Genomic DNA, 15,547 nt, shown 5'->3' with positions numbered 1-15,547 from the left:
TTAATCTCTCCTCTAACTTTGTGCACTTTGCAGGCTCCGAGGTTACAATAACAAAACTGGGGACGCTTTGTTTCCATGTGCGCGGACGAAGCTACTTTTTTTTTTGGGCTTTTATTACGCGACCTAAATCGCCTTTCAACCGACGGGAGTGCGTTTAAAAATCTGAAAGCAACTTCGAATTTAACTTCCACACATATGTGAATTAAAATGTTAAGCAAAGTATTTAAGAGAGAACTTTTATTATGAGTATGAACCGCTTTCTTTCGGGTTTCAGAAAGTTAAGGAGTTGTTACCATAGCGCAGACTCTTCTCATGAATATTCACGGATCTGTCGGGCGAGCTATTGTCTCCTCATTCAATTGTTTTATTGTTTGTCGCCATAATGAAGCATGCATGCGCCCGTTTCTAACTAACAAGGGAGAAAACCTGCACGTACACACTTACGCTTGAATGTAAGTTCTGTACTGCTCAACCTTCAAAATATCTTTCCACCCACTCCCCCCCCCCCTTTTTTTTTTTTTTTTTTTTTGGAAATAAATGACGCGCAGGCGCACTAACCAGCATCCAGGAGCGAAATCAAAGTGGCTCTCTTGTCTTTTTTAACGCTTCGATTATTTCAAGCAAGGTTTTAATTAGCGCGCTCCTCCAGCGGAGGCTGCAATGAAAGAGAGATTATTGGCAATGTCAAGGATACTTAATTGAATGCTGGATTTCTAACAATTAACCGGCCATGTCGACTCATTACACATCCCATAATAGTCTGTGACTTTGTTGGTGAGTTTTAAATAGCAGGTATAGAAAAACACAAGCTCCCGTTTCATCAGACAGCATCTTGACACCTCACTCGTAGTCACAAGAACAGAAGACTGGGAAAAGTTCTCATCTTGGTGGAAACGGTGTCACTGCAGGTGCAATATATTTATCTTTTTTTCCGGAAAAAAAAACAATCTAACGACACTGCAAAATGTGTGTACAATTAGAATTGAACGTGTACAGGCAATTTTCAGAGTATAAAGACCATTCTCAGACCAAAGCCATTGTGTTATTTCAAAATGCTCGTGGACCACATGTTTGGGCCCTGAATGGGACCCACTGTTGCTAGGTGAAAATATTGGGATTAACATCTTTTGTGAGATTAAACTGCTGGGCCTTCACTTGTTGTGAGGACTTTTCAAAGATTGGAGCTCCGGAAGTGAGGGAAATAAAAGCGTTAAGATGCGCATCGATTTTATTACATTTCTCAAGCGTTATTAAACCCCATTGGGTTATTTTTAAAAACTAATTTAAATGAGGTCAAAACAAATATATAAGTTTGAGCAGTTTAACAATCACATTTTCTCTCCCAATTAAAGATACTTAATACTCATAACTTTGCTTGTGAATACATTTTACATTTGATTTTTTATTATTAATGTCCTTATTAAAATGCCATACAACCCAAGTGATGTTTCCGCGCGCTCAAAACACACGCGCGCGCGCGCGCACACACACACACGCACACGCATACACGCGTACACGTATTCGTATACACTCAAAGATCGTCTATTAAGAGGAAGCTCAAGGGACCGTCTGCTTTTTATTCTTCTTTTTCACGTCTTTTCGGCGGGGAGGCCTCAGTATCTTTGGAGCCGGTACCGGACCCAGAATCATGTTGATATCCAGTGGAGAGGAGCCTTTGCGTACGTGTGTGAGTGCGTGACAATGTGTGTCCAACCTTTCATATTATTACTACCACTTGGAAAGTCTCATTTAATCATTAGCTTCTGCGCTCTCCCTCCAGAAAAAGAAAAGAGGTTCGAAGAGAGTGTGATGCGAGGAGGGGCTCACAAATTGCATACAATACAACAGATCACAGTTTCGAAGGCTATAGCACAGATAAAAATAAAAATAATAAAAATAAAAAAACACATGTACCATTTATATAAGACACACATTGATTGTCTCTTAGAAACTACTTATTGATTCTTTATAAACACCTTTTTCTTAAATAAAGTAGTGCATCCATGTCCACGCAGCATCCTCATCGGAACAAAGAAGTAGGTTCTGAGTCCGGGGTTCTCGTTCCGTGGCCTTGCGTGTGTAAATGTGGTGAACTTGTCCTCAACAGGTGCACGAGTGGAGGGCGCACTGATAGACATGGATGAGGGACATTGGGGGCTACAGGTGAGGGGTAGAAGTAAAGAAAATCTCTTTGCCAGTGCTAAAATAAATTAGACCTCTCCTCTAAGAGAGGGTTATACGTCCAAAATGTTGGAGGCGGCCCCCCTCCCAGAGAGCCGTTTTAACAAGGGCCCGCGCAGTGTGTCCGTGACGGAGTGTTCACAGGACCTGGAATTTCCACGAGGAGGTCTGATCCTTATAATCCAAGCAATCGGCATTGAAGTTCAGCTTCCACGACGCCGCTTGGTCCTTATAATCCAGGCAGTCCGCCGTGGAGTTGAAGCCCAGACCGGACGTGCCGTAGCCTTGCGTGGACAGCGACGCCGGGGACTGGTTGAGGTGGCCCGCCACCGCATTTGTGCTCATCGGGCTCAGGGTCGAGCCGGGGCCCGACAGCTGGTGATGCATGGGGGTGAGGTAAGAGCCGCAGTCCATGCCGCCGAAGTAGGACGTGGAGCCGGCGTAGCCCTGGCCGTAGCCCGAGGCCTGCGTGTACGTCATGGGGTACGACCTCTGCATGCACGACGACGACGTCGACAGCGGGTCCGAGAGCGGGGAAATGGAGGCCGGGCTCCAGATGGACACCGGCGCCGTGCTGCTGGAGATGGCCGGAATGGCCGTGGCGGTGCTGCTGGGGGGAGTGAACTGGCCGCTGGCGCCGCTCTCGGAGCTCACTTCTCGGCTCGGGGAGCTTTTCTTCTTGGTCGGCCGCGCCTTGTTCTGCCCCCCGTTCTGCTGCTGCTGTTGCTGCTGGCGACACTTGGCTCGCCGGTTCTTGAACCACACCTGCGACGAGAGCATTGCAAATATGCTCTGCATTAAAAGTGGCAAAGGTTCTCCGTCTCCCTCGGGAACGCCGACATTTTCTCGATTTGCTTTTCCCCAAAGTTATTTGTCGACTAGAACGCTTCATTTCTCAATTTATGAGACGGGTTTACACACACACATACACGCACACGCACACACACTCACACACACAAGCTCACTCACTAACGAACACACAAATCATATTGGTTTACAATCTTTTTAAAATTCGCATTTCATGTTTCCGTTAGCCATTTAAAAACGTTTCGAATTAATTTGATGTGGCTCGATGGCAAATAGAATAAATAAATAATAATAATAATAATAATACAATACAAACCTAAAAGCTTTGGAAACACGGCTCACTGTATTTTTTGGTTGTTTTGAATGATTTCCCCAATGTGTTTTTTTCAGTGCCTTGGATGATTGCCGAAAATGTGAAATATTAGCAGTGACTATTTTTTTTAATCTTCGTTATCATCTGTCTTCGGCGCAACAGCAATCTTTGTTTGAATTGTAAAATCACAAAACGTGTGATAAATTTGAAATCACTCCTTTAAAAACTAAACGGCATTCATGGTCAAGTCATGTGACTTGTCCTTAAAACTGAATTTGTGCTTTTCTTAATGTTCTCAGCTGATTGGTTGCGCAAGTACATTTAATCAGGCCACACTCATTCCATCTAAAAGGCCAAAAACCATCAGACTGGCTAACTTCTGTTAAACAAACACCACATTTATGCTATTTATTTGAATTCAACGTTAATTTTTAAGGCTCGTTTTCATTCACTACAATTTTAAGCAAACGAGTTTTTGAGCCTTCATGTCTCAAAAACTTGTTTCCTTAAAATCGAGCTATCAACGGGGGGAAAAGAACAACACTATACTTGCAAACATTAAAAGGGCAATTAAAACACTCACTTACAAAATCATGCACATTTAGCTTTGGGGCAAAAATAAGCAAGCAGCATTCGCCTCGAAGCCCATCTTTGATTTTGTCTTCTCGTTTTTTTTTTTTTTTTTTTTTTTACTGTGTCTTGTTATTTATTTTATGCCTGTCACTTGACTGACATATTTTGAATAAAATATGAAATTCCTGCTTTTGTATGTTCATGTTCCCCTTTCTCCTATTTGCTTTGCTCGCTCTAAATGTTTTTCTCCTAACGGATAGATGGGGTTTTCCACCAAAGCAGAAGCTTAGCAACTCACCTGTACACGCGACTCAGGTAGATTGATTTTGAGAGCCACTTCTTCGCGCATGAATATGTCCGGATACCTCGTTTTAGCGAACAACGCCTCCAAGACGTCGAGCTGCGCGCGCGTAAAAGTAGTCCTCTCTCTTCTCTGCTTCCTTGGCGTCGCTGTAACAGCCGGAGAAATATGCACAGCATGAAAAAGAATTATTCCAACACATTCAACGAGACTTTGAAATAAAACAACACACGGAGGTCGTGCAACTCCAATTTGCAGGGCTTTTAGTTTCCGTCTAGTTGCGTATTTGTGGTTCATTACCTTTGCTGGTGTTAATGAATATAATTTGAATTCACAAAACATCATCGAGCAAATTCGTGACATTAGTTTGTCTTTATTCAAATGGAAATATTTGTTTGGGGAAGAACTGGACATTTATGTATCCATTCGAAAAGTTGGCGCTCACCTGGATAGCCCACGGATGGATGCAAGAGGTCCATTCCGGAAGTGGTTAAGCTGAGCCCATTGACTGTGTAAGGTGGTTGCTTTAGATACGACATCATGCTAATGTTTGTCTGGTGGCTGAAGTTGGAGAAAATGTTGGAAATGGATGGAGCTCCTGATGTGCACCTGCTGTCCTGTCGTGAGAGTGCTCACGCGCGGCTCTCTGTTGACACCTGACCACAAAGAAAAACGCAACGACATTTTACGTTTGGGAAATAAACACACACACACTGCACAAATACATACATTTTATTTGGGAACAATTGCCTGCTCACAATACACAAAAATAAGAGAACCGTAAGCAATTTTTCCTGTTTTTAATTTTTTATAAATGCGCACGTTTGTTCAAGCCATGAGGTCGATTCAAATATTTGAAATGATTCAATGAATTGTCACAATCTCCGTGCATGTTTTTTAAAGCGAGACTTTCATCGCAAATATTTGTTTTAAAAAAAGGGAATCCGATTTCTGACTAACTGCATGTGCTTGTGTAAATGTCGCTTATTCGTTAGTTTGCCTCTTGATTGTATTTCTTCGTCTCCTAACGGTTTTAACCCCCTCGTCCCAATCTGTCACGTTGAAACCCGTGGACCAGTTGCACATTGCCGCTCAATAATCATTATCGTCATCGTCCTCATCCCCATCCCTGACCGAGTTTAATTATCAAAGGTCTCCTTCTTATAAATTGATTAATTTATTGATTAATTAACGAGCTACTCGAAGTGGCAAGTGAGTGGAGATGATTGCACTGCAATTTTCTGATAAATATGCAACGAGCGCCCCAGATGAATATTTTTGGATGTATGTATTTGGGTTTTTAAATCATTATCGTTTATTCCATTCGCATACTCTGGCATTTAGGCAACCGAAATTACAATTCTCAAAGCATTTCTGGCGCCTAAATTATTCATGCTAATAGCTTATTAAATGTGATGTTAGTTTGCTGTCCATCCAATTAAATAATGTAATGTGAGAGGCCTAAAATTGATCATTTCTGATCAACTTGTCAGAGAAGGCATCACGCACAATTTGATTTACATTTTTCAACGGACGATTCTAAATAAATGAAGAACACGTCCGCCTGAAAAATGGACTTTTCTTCTCTTAAAAAATGTTTTGTTTTACATCGAGTCCTCATCAGAATATGTCACTCTTGATTTTAAATTCTTCCGATATGAGCCAAAATAGCCTTACTTCTTTTGTTTCGTCTCGTGCCTCTAAATTGTTTTATTTTTCTTGATTTTACTCATACGACGAACCGCCCCTTGGGAAAAAAAACGTGTTTTCCAGTTGTTTTCTGTCTTCGTGTCTGTGGCCGATGTCTGTTGCCCTGCAGGGCAGATTGAAGACGAGCCCACCTTCGAAATTCAAAAAACGGTCGATCTAAAACGAATCCTTAGTGAGTAGGGGGGGGGGGGGGGGGGAGTGAACCCACCTTGGTCCTGGAGAGTGCAAACGTCTTTTATGTGTCTTGAACGAGTGCGGAAAGTCAAGTGAGGGCAACGGCGTCCGGCGTCAATATCGAAAAAGATACCACAAGGGGAAAAAGAAGCAGAATCCGCAGTTTCAGAACACAAACTTCAACGTGGAGCGTCTGCGCTGGGTTTTGAAGCAGTGCTGCAGCAGCGAAATGATGATGACGATGATGATGAGGAGGATGAGGATGAGGATGATGGAGGAGGAGGAAGAGGAGGAGGAGGCAGCATAGGATTTGTTGGTGTGTTGGGAGTGAAGTGCTTGGAGTTGGACTTTGTACAAAGAGGCAGCCAATAGGAACTCAGCTCCCACACACCCTGGTGGTGGTGGTGGGTGGGGAGGGAGAATATCCCTCCTCCCACCCCAGATACTTATTTTTTTTTTTTTTTTGGGCCCCACTGTCCTCATGCAATGGCCCCGCGAGAGAATCTTTCACGTCGGCTGTAACAAGTGGAGTTTAAAACTACAAATCACATTTCCGTCCAAATCTATGCATTAAAAAAAAAAAAGAAGACAATCAAAAGAAAATCTTCCACTGCCGCACTCTGACTTCTTTTTTCATGTAATTTTCATCGCGTAAGATGAGTTACACAAACACGTAAGACAATCACGCAATATTATATCGTTCCAACAATAAATGAACGCAGTGGATGTCCCTCTGTATGTCACGTTGCGACCAAAGAAGAGAAAGAGTTAAAAAAAATCGAGAGACGCCTTCCTATCACATTCCCGCGACGTGTCGCATGTAGGCAAAAAAAAAAAAAAAAGAAGAAGAGGATTTAGAGACTTATTCCTTAAAAAAGCGTCCTTTCATCAGCAGAGCAGTTAGTGTGTCACTATTCAGCGGGCCTGTGCCCACATGCGCACACAAACAGGGGCTCAGTGAAGAAGAGGAGGAGGAGAATGAAGATGTTCACATGGCAAGCCAAGCTGCAAGGTAAAACAATTCGGTCTCACCGGCAATCATTTGCGGTTGCAAACGTGGTATTTTGTGCTTTTAAAGTATGCGCCGTTTTTTGCTTGAGGAATTGCAAAAAACACTGGCGCTCGACGTGTGGTTTTCGTTGCTTTATGGTCCTATGTGGAACACACACACACACACGCGCACACACACACACACACACACACACACACACACACACACACACACACACACACACACACACACACAAGATTTTTGAATATTGATTATTGGAAAGCTTTGAACACACGTCGGAGGCTTTTCAAGGTCTCGGCGTGCAAGCAAGGCCTGCACCAAAGTGTCATCAGGCGCTCGCTATGCTCGGAGATTTCCACGCACGCAGCCGAAGAGCCCCCCCGCAAAGTTGGATTTCTTTCAGCCGTCAACGCTCACCTGAGCAAAGGGATTTATTTGTTATTTCTTCTCGGGGACGCAGCGGGGGCACAGGTACTGACACATTGCATCGTTTGGATGATTAAAAAAAACATTTTTGATATAAAATAGAATGTACGTTGTTATACATTGACATTATTTTAAATGTAACATCAAAAATTGTCGGCGACAAACCTTATTGTTTTTAATGTCCATTCACATTTTAGGAAATCCATTTTAGGAAATTAATTGTGTTGAGATACTTCAATCTAAAAATTTTGTTTTATTTTTCAATTATGACAAAAAAAATTATTTTAAATACTACCTGAAAAAATATTGTATTCTTGACATTTAGAAAAACAACATGACTATTATTTACTTTTTAACCTTACATTTATTGAAAGTTTGAGCCAGCCAGTGCTACCCGTGCCATAAATGCACATTGGACCCTCTTTTCGTCTTCACCGTCATCCGTTATATTTTTCCAGCCACACCGGGTTGATTTACTAAAGATCTCCCGGCGCGTTCTATTAATAAATGATGCAGAGCAGCAGCAATGCCGCGTGTAAAATGAGCAAACGAGCGGGTCTGTGCGCCAGTTATCTCGCCGTCGAAGTATAGAGCTCAATAATTGATGGGCCGCTAAAAGCGGGCCGTCCGCGGGGAGCGTGCGTGTTAAAAGGATGTTTAAAGGCACAAGGAGTTAAGCGCCCCCGGCGGGCTGCAAGCGCTCCCATGCACCGACTCCCGCCTTTTATCTCCGCCTCTGCTCCACTCCACCTGAGGCTGTGCATTAAAGCAGGCAGGGCCGCCTCCAACCTGTGATTCCTTTCTCACTTTGTCTCACTCACTGCACCTACTTTGATAGCCATGCATGAGGGACTAGGAAGGGGCTCAGGGGTGGCAGTTGGAAGGTTTGGGCGAATTAATAAGGCTATGCATATTATTGCCAGTATACTAAAAAAAGACACGATCGAATAAACATATGTGTCATAAATAATTAAGGAGAGCAAATGGAAGACAAACTGGTTGGTATTTACATACTGGCAGCCCCCCCCCACACCCCCCACACACACGCCCGCACACACACAGGCAGGCGTATTTACCACTTATACATCTTTTCTTCTTGCTTCATATCTGTATGCTTGAAGAATTTATTCTGAGCTGAAAAAAGAAGAAAAAAGAAAACTGCAGTTCACTTTTTTCTTTTTTGCGCTGTTTTTAGTTTTTTCTTGTTCTTCAAAAATATACGATCAGAGAAAAATAGCAACAGAATTGGATCAGTTTGGCTGCAAAACATTTTTTTCCTCTGAATCGTGCAGCTAAGTGAAGCCTATTGGATCAGCAACTGTGCATGTAAGAGGGGGGATTGGAGCTGACAGAGGATCGTCATAAGCTGTATTTTAATTAGCCCGCGAGGCTCAATAATAAGTACAGTATGCCACCTTTGCGATGAAGGTGCCACTGAATGTATCCAAAATGGACATGCAGTCACACCCATTGTCCTTATTAATTATAAAGTACCGTGAAGGTCATCACAACACAAGAGGAAAACCAACCAGGTAGCCACAGTTCACTTTTCAAATGAGGAATCAGACTCATCCTGTGTTCTGGCGTTGCCACAATATTCCATGAGGATAGGACGGTCAACTGCATGCAAAAATAAATAAATGAATAAATATCAAGTTAAAATATATACTGTACATATATATATATATATACATAAACACACACACACACGTTGCAAAGAAATACAAGTATTAGAGCTTGTTTACATGTTTACAGTTGTCACACATATTTGAGATTCTACGTGTTCCTATTTTGTCCTGCATTTTCCGCACAGAGCAAATGTGGCCCCCACAAGGCCATGAGTGCGAGTGTGTGTGTGCGCGTGTGTATGTGTGTGTGTGTGTGTGTGTTTGCCAAGTTCACGCCTTTTAATTAGAGCTGTAATTGTTGTTGTGTTGTGTTTGCGCAGGAGTTCGCCGACAAACAAACGGATGCAATTAAATTCACTGTCATCTCTCATCATCACGGAGGAGGCAAGAAGGGAGGAAGGGGGGCGGGGGCACACAAGGCCAAGTCAAGGTTGACTGAAGGAGAAGAGGTCCACTCGCAAAGACAGAAAGTGAACTCTAACTTGACAGTCTTACTCAATGCATGAATTGAGGTGTGTCAGGATGAACCCAATCCCAGGACAAGACAACAAGTAATATCTCTTTGATTCACAGTATGCAGATACTTCAACATGTTTGGACATTTGGGTAGAATTGAAATTTCATTGTGATAAAATGTTGTTCCAAGACACAAACTTTCATTGAACATGGCCTAAATTCCACTCAAATACAGCACTTGATTACTGGTATTTTGATTTTAATGTTTTATATTTTATGTTTGACCTTCATGATACAGGGCCTATAGATATTTGCTTTATTAAAGTGCTCAGTGAATAAATAAAGTGAGTATATAATTAGTCAATCAATAATGAGTCAAGTTGAGTTTTTTCGTAGAACACTCAAAAATCGATTTGCTAGCGAAGCATATGCTTCATATTCAATAAATAGGATGAATAACGGTAAGGACATGGCCCACTGAACTACCCTTTGAAAATGAATTCATCTTATAAATATTTGAATTATTGACGGTGTGTTATCATTCAAACAGTGATCACGGTAATTTTCTCAAACTTTTAATGCCAACATGTCTTGACCGTTATGTGTGTCAAATGCAGTTTCTCAATTTACAGCACATTTTCTGAAGATGCGTGATGTGATGAATCACAACAACATTGAATTTATCGGAATCAGCCATCTTTGTTGTTTACATTCGCTTGGAATGCTTTGGGGTCAGACTTGGGAGAATCTGAGTGGGATTAGTCTGATTTTCAACCTTCTTCGAATGCAGAATAAATTGCTGCGGTAAACGCGCTAGCCGTGGCAAGGGTTAGCATTTAGCTTGGTTTTTCCATCTTTTCACAGCAACCCTTTGTAAGTAAGATACTTGTCAGAAATGGAGCTTCTTCACTGCCACGAGGGCGATGATTACTGCCCAACGAGCGACTCCACAACGTGTTTAGGTGCACTAATAGCTAAAGCTATTTCTAGCTCGCGGCGTCTGCATAAATAGCCAATTTTTCCCTCAACCTCCGACTACTCACGGTAGCTAGCGTGAGCCCCGCGAAGTTTTTGGGGACCGTCTTGATGGTGGTTCTTCTCTTACCACTTTTATTTTGATGATTGCCTTGGCATTCGATTCTCAGTTTTGCTATTCATATATTTATTTGTTTAGTTTTGCAGTAAAGGTCAACAGGAGCGACATAAATTCTGATGTTAAAAACTCTTTTTGAAGAACAGTGAGCGATCCGTCAAACTGCATACACCACGCCCACGAAAGACCGAATGTGTTTGAATTGGAGAGTTTTTAAAAGTTTGAGTATTGACGTAGCATACTGGTATTGGTGCATCCCTAGTGTGTTTGTGTTATGCAGTGAGTGGAAATGTGGCTTCAATTGCACCTCGAGTCTGTAGGCATCCCGCGTGCACGTGGAGGTGTGTGTGCACGGCGTGCTAAAAGCTGCCCTGCAGACCGGACCTGTGGAGTCTTCAAAGGAAGAGGAAGTCAAAGTGGGGGGATTTGTTCAGGCTTATTTGGCAACCTGGGATTTGAATTGGATTCTGGGAAGCATTCATAACACATTTGAAAACGTTACATTGTGAGATTTCATGTTTAATCCCCATCATAATGTATTTTTGGGAGAATGGTCACAGCGCTTGCACCAGTGTGAGTATTCATGATTCATCAAATGTTTTTTTTTTTCCTTGAGTGGTGGGGGGCTGTGAGGTGTTGGAGAGCTCCCGAAGAGGAAACTCTTCCCGATTTAACCTTCCGTTGCACTGTTTTGTTTATCTGACCTGAATATGCGATAGGGTCAGTATGTTGGCCTCCACCGGGATTCACTTTGACCTCCCTCTCTTATAACCCACAGTGGATTAGACCTCCCTGGAAGGGGGCGCTACATGTACACTTCTACGGTTCAATAAAAGTGACCCATCGTTTGGCATTTTCCTTTATTCTTTTATTTCATGCAAAATAAATATATTTATCCCCCTGAACCTAGCAATTCATCCCTCCTTATGAAGGGGAGAAAAGTATATACACTGGAAACGCAACTGTGTGTGTGTATGTAAACACACACACACACATACACACACATATGCACTGCTTTTACCAGTTTAAGCATTTTACCTTTGTTAGTGAATCCTTCAGAGAGATACCATTTTACAATAAATGCATCCTTGTTCTTTGTCTTGTTTTTCAATTAGCTTGGTATGACTTTGTTAAGACTTGATTAATTGCTATAACGTGTGCAATAAAAGTGACCTATTACAAATTGTGCGATTATTTCAGATTTGTTCCACCCCCGCCCCCCAACCCTTTCATTTGATACAACTTTTACAAGAAGGCTCCCTTTTGCTTCTTGCTAGAAATCACCAGAACTTCACTAGCTAATGTTGTAGCTAAAACCTCCTCAGGAGTACTCAATCGAATCTCAAGTTGTTTGATGAATCTCAATTAGTTTTGAATATAATTGATGACCTTTGAAAAAATTTACAGCCCCGTTACACTCATGAGACTTCAATAGGGTGACGTGTGAAAACCGAAGTGAGATTTAGCAGAAATTTTTCCACTCACCAATGACTTTTCATTTTGTACCGACAGTATCAAAGAAGTGTGAATGTTACAACATAATATTGTAGTTGGACAAAAAAAAAAGGCACGTTTTTTTTCTAGTATTATGAGCTGTTGCTAAAATGTACCCTTCGCTTGCAGCTCAATTAGGTTGTGAAAATATCTGAATTGCGAACCACAACAGGAGCAATAAATTCATCAGCCATATGTATCACTCAGCGTACATCATTATGTTTGTAAAGGTTAAGAAATAAAGCAACTAATCAGTGGTTTGATGGCTTCAGTACTTTTACCCCGGTTGAGCGCTGAAACAGTGCGTGTGCGTGTCTTGTGTTTCCCTGTCCAAAGCCCACTTTGCTTTGAATGACACTTTGGCGATGCCCCCAGCTTCCCAATTGGACTTCTCAAGTGTACCCCCTGTTAGTGCCAACGGTGCCAATTCCTCCCCACGCTTTAATATCTCTCTTTGGGCCCTCTCTGGCCTTCACCAGTGAAGGCTCCTCCGTGACAGTTGGACATCGTCGGCGCTTTTTGGGAGACAGCGGCGGGTGTTTTCCCAGCCTCGGGCCTGTGGGGAATCTGTGATGGCTCGCCTGTCAGCCGGCCCCTCCCCTGTAATTAGGAGAGTAAACAGAGCGATGGGCTCGGGTTGTGGGATGAGGGGAGGGAACGGAGGAGGGTGGGGAAGGGGGCCTTACTGCTCCTGTCTTACTGCTGCTTGAGTTGTCCTCCAGCAGCTTCGGCTTGAGAGAAATATTTATCGGATGATGTTGAGAGAATCAAGAGGAGAAATTTTGCTTTTTCTTTGAAGAGAGACTGAAGTCAAGCCATGATGAAGAAAGTGACCATCCTTATCGTGTCCCTCGAAAAATGTGTGTGATTGTGAAAATATGTAATATACTGTATATCGAGCTGAATGTCTGAAAGTCAAATGAATTGAGTTGAGGGGGGTAACTCTGGAAAATGAGTCAAAACATTTATTTACAATAATATGCGCCCCCACTAGTCTAAACACGGCATTATTATGAATATTGCGTTTGTGGAAGAAGAATTAGGCTGCAAAATCGACCTGTTTTTATCCATCTCAGAGGGCGGCCATTTTGCCGCTTGCTGTCGACTGAAAATGACATCACGGTTGCTCAGGGCTCAGGAAACCACCAATCACGGCTCAGTTCTTTTCTGAGATTGGTCAGGTGACGTTCACAAACTGAGCCGTGATTGATCGCAGCCGCTGGATAGTACTAACCAAAGTGTCAATGTGCGTTTGTGTGAAAGCTTACAAACTTGAAGCCATCCTTCGCGAAATGTGCGAAGAATGTTCTCATATTCAATGAAGAAGAACAGAGACGCAATAAAGCAAAGTTCATTTACATATTGAATTTTTCTTTTAAATGAATGAGAAAACGGCGCTGTTCCAATAGTTCAGTTATTTCTGATCAATGAAAATAGGTTTCAAAAAGGACACCCTGCTCATTTCAAATCCAAAATATCTTGCAAAACCCATACCTGGTTATCAAAGTTTGTAAAAATAAATAACAAATGAGAGAAGGGCACTTTTAATCTAAGAAAGGAATGAAAGTGTGAGAAATGACAAGAAAACAGAGTTTTGTATTTGTAGTCCTTCTACAGCACTTATATATAGATAGTGCAGCATGAGCATGAAGGTTTGCTTTTCAGCATTCACTTACTCTAGAAACCACAACAAGAAGAGGTGTGTTTTATAAATACCGGTAGTTTAAGAAAAAATATTTTTGGACTTTTAAAAAATGTGTTGCCAGTCTTCTGATGTACAGCAGCTTTCATAGAAAATACTTCACTCTCAGCATTCATTTGTGTAAGTTGTTCAGCCAGCACAGGTATAGCGATCAAATGAAGTGTACTGGAGGCATAAGGTGATATTTTGTGTGATTTCCGTATGCACACAATAGTGCTATGTGTGAATGCTGAAAGACAAGCAGTCACACAACAATGTTTAAAAAAAAGACAAAATGAGAGCAGTGCTGTTGCATTTACATTTGAACGTGTTTGTTTTCAATCAGACAGTCACAATACAATGCAGCCCACCTCTAATCCTCCTCCCCTCCTCTCCTTCCTTACCTCCCTCCTGGTTGCTGGGGGGACTCGTCAGCGGCTTCTGGAATTTGTTGGGGGGCTGGACTTGTAAAAGCACAGAGCTCGGGACCAGCTTAGTGGCGGTGGTGGGCCACCCCAAGCGTCCAGAAGCCCCTCACTCTCCTGGGCAGGGAGGCCGGCTGCGGGAATGACACGATCGGGAGGGGAGGAATGTTTGCGGAAGACCTGCCAGCGAAGCGCCATGCGGCCAGCGACGAGCATCCTACACACAGAAGAAGAGATCTTGGCCAATGGAAGCTCATCCTGTCAGTGTCATTTCACTTGCGGACGGTGCTAAGTGAGCTGCTTGTCATACATGCAGACACGGTGGCACCACATCTGACTGCTTGGACCTTTGTGACTTCAAGTCAGCCCCTCTCGAACAGAATGCACCAAATATTGTGCATGGTTAGTTTCAATGGAACTCACTCAAGTGTGCATCAACCACCATCTGTCTCCATTACGCGAGCATGATCACATGCACTAGTTTCTGTGTAAGTACATTTTAAATCAGATGGTGTGCATCAGAGTGTACATGTGGTGGACAGGGAGAGCGCAAACGGAGGGGTCCCCGGTGCCATTGCCAAGGTTTTTTTTTTTGGTGGTCCAGAGAGCCATGCTACAGCATCATGGTCCACAGCATGCAAAGACATGGGGCAGATGGGTGCAGTGTAGCAGCACAACCGCCCCCCCCTCCCCTTCTCTTCCCAAATGTGAGGCAGTAGTGGTGGGAATGGCACCGAACGAGAGGGAGTGTGTGTCCATGGCCGAGACAGAAAAAAAAAAACTGTTGGAGTGCTATTCGGGTTCCCTTTGAAATCCAAGTACAGGGGCACGAGCCCAGGGAGGAGAGGCAGCGTGGCCCAGCGCCTGCTTAGACAGGCAGTCACCGTGCTGGGCCACCGTCCAGCCCGGGCCCCCCTCCCAGCCCAGACAAGGCCGTCTGGCCTGAGTTTACCAGAGTTGGGCGGCCGACCCCCAGTGGACCGGCCAGGAGCTCGACATTACCGGGGACCCTCTCAGAGACTCCATACCCCCGCCACCGCTACCATCCCCCACTCCAAGGGGTGGGTTCTCTCCTCCAGCACCCAGGCCTCTGGATGGACGCCCGGCGTTGTCTGTCGCTGATGATAACCCCCGCCTCGCTACCAGGCCATTCAGCCTTCGTGAGCTGTGCAGGTCCACACATCGCCATGGCAACAGTGGCACGGCAATGTGAGTGGGCAGCATGCCAGGTGCTGCCAAAGTGGGACTGATGGAGGACATTTTGAGGGACTTC

General features: G+C 43.4%; 1 protein-coding gene and 1 long non-coding RNA gene across 3 annotated transcripts; one reads left to right on the top strand and one right to left on the bottom strand.

Annotated features, from left to right (window-relative positions):
* Positions 1 to 1,210: 1,210 nt before the first annotated feature.
* Positions 1,211 to 7,087, bottom strand: otx2b (orthodenticle homeobox 2b). 2 transcript variants are annotated; one of them, XM_086127840.1, is made up of 4 exons: positions 6,094 to 7,087; positions 4,621 to 4,831; positions 4,173 to 4,324; positions 1,211 to 2,946 (listed from the first exon to the last, which is right to left on the bottom strand). In XM_086127840.1, exons 2-4 carry the CDS (start codon positions 4,715 to 4,717, stop codon positions 2,320 to 2,322), a joined length of 876 nt encoding a protein of 291 aa, XP_085983966.1. In that variant the 5' UTR covers positions 4,718 to 4,831; positions 6,094 to 7,087; the 3' UTR covers positions 1,211 to 2,319. The 2 variants fall into 2 exon arrangements, with proteins under 2 accessions (XP_085983966.1, XP_085983967.1); XM_086127841.1 differs by lacking the exon at positions 6,094 to 7,087 and adding an exon at positions 5,853 to 5,994.
* On the top strand, positions 6,942 to 11,857 carry LOC147196247 (uncharacterized). The gene is made up of 2 exons (XR_015102707.1): positions 6,942 to 7,071; positions 9,446 to 11,857. It is a non-coding gene; the product is annotated as an uncharacterized LOC147196247 (long non-coding RNA).
* Positions 11,858 to 15,547: the final 3,690 nt, after the last annotated feature.

The sequence above is a fragment of the Hippocampus guttulatus genome, chromosome 13, assembly GCF_054856545.1.
Source record: "Hippocampus guttulatus isolate MCC_2025c chromosome 13, RoL_Hgut_1.0, whole genome shotgun sequence".
NCBI lineage: Eukaryota > Metazoa > Chordata > Actinopteri > Syngnathiformes > Syngnathidae > Hippocampus > Hippocampus guttulatus.
Note: the sequence above shows the minus strand (reverse complement) of the source record. Positions and strands in the feature narration are given on the sequence as shown.

What these genes read in the sequence shown, in the direction of transcription:
- otx2b (XM_086127840.1), bottom strand. Translation starts at nt 4,717, where the DNA reads ATGATGTCGTATCTAAAGCAACCACCTTACACAGTCAATGGGCTCAGC. An exon ending in TCCATCCGTGGGCTATCCAG is followed by an intron (nt 4,325 to 4,620) that starts GTGAGCGCCAAC and finishes CGGCTGTTACAG; the next exon opens with CGACGCCAAGGAAGCAGAGA. An exon ending in TACCTGAGTCGCGTGTACAG is followed by an intron (nt 2,947 to 4,172) that starts GTGAGTTGCTAA and finishes CTCTCGTCGCAG; the next exon opens with GTGTGGTTCAAGAACCGGCG.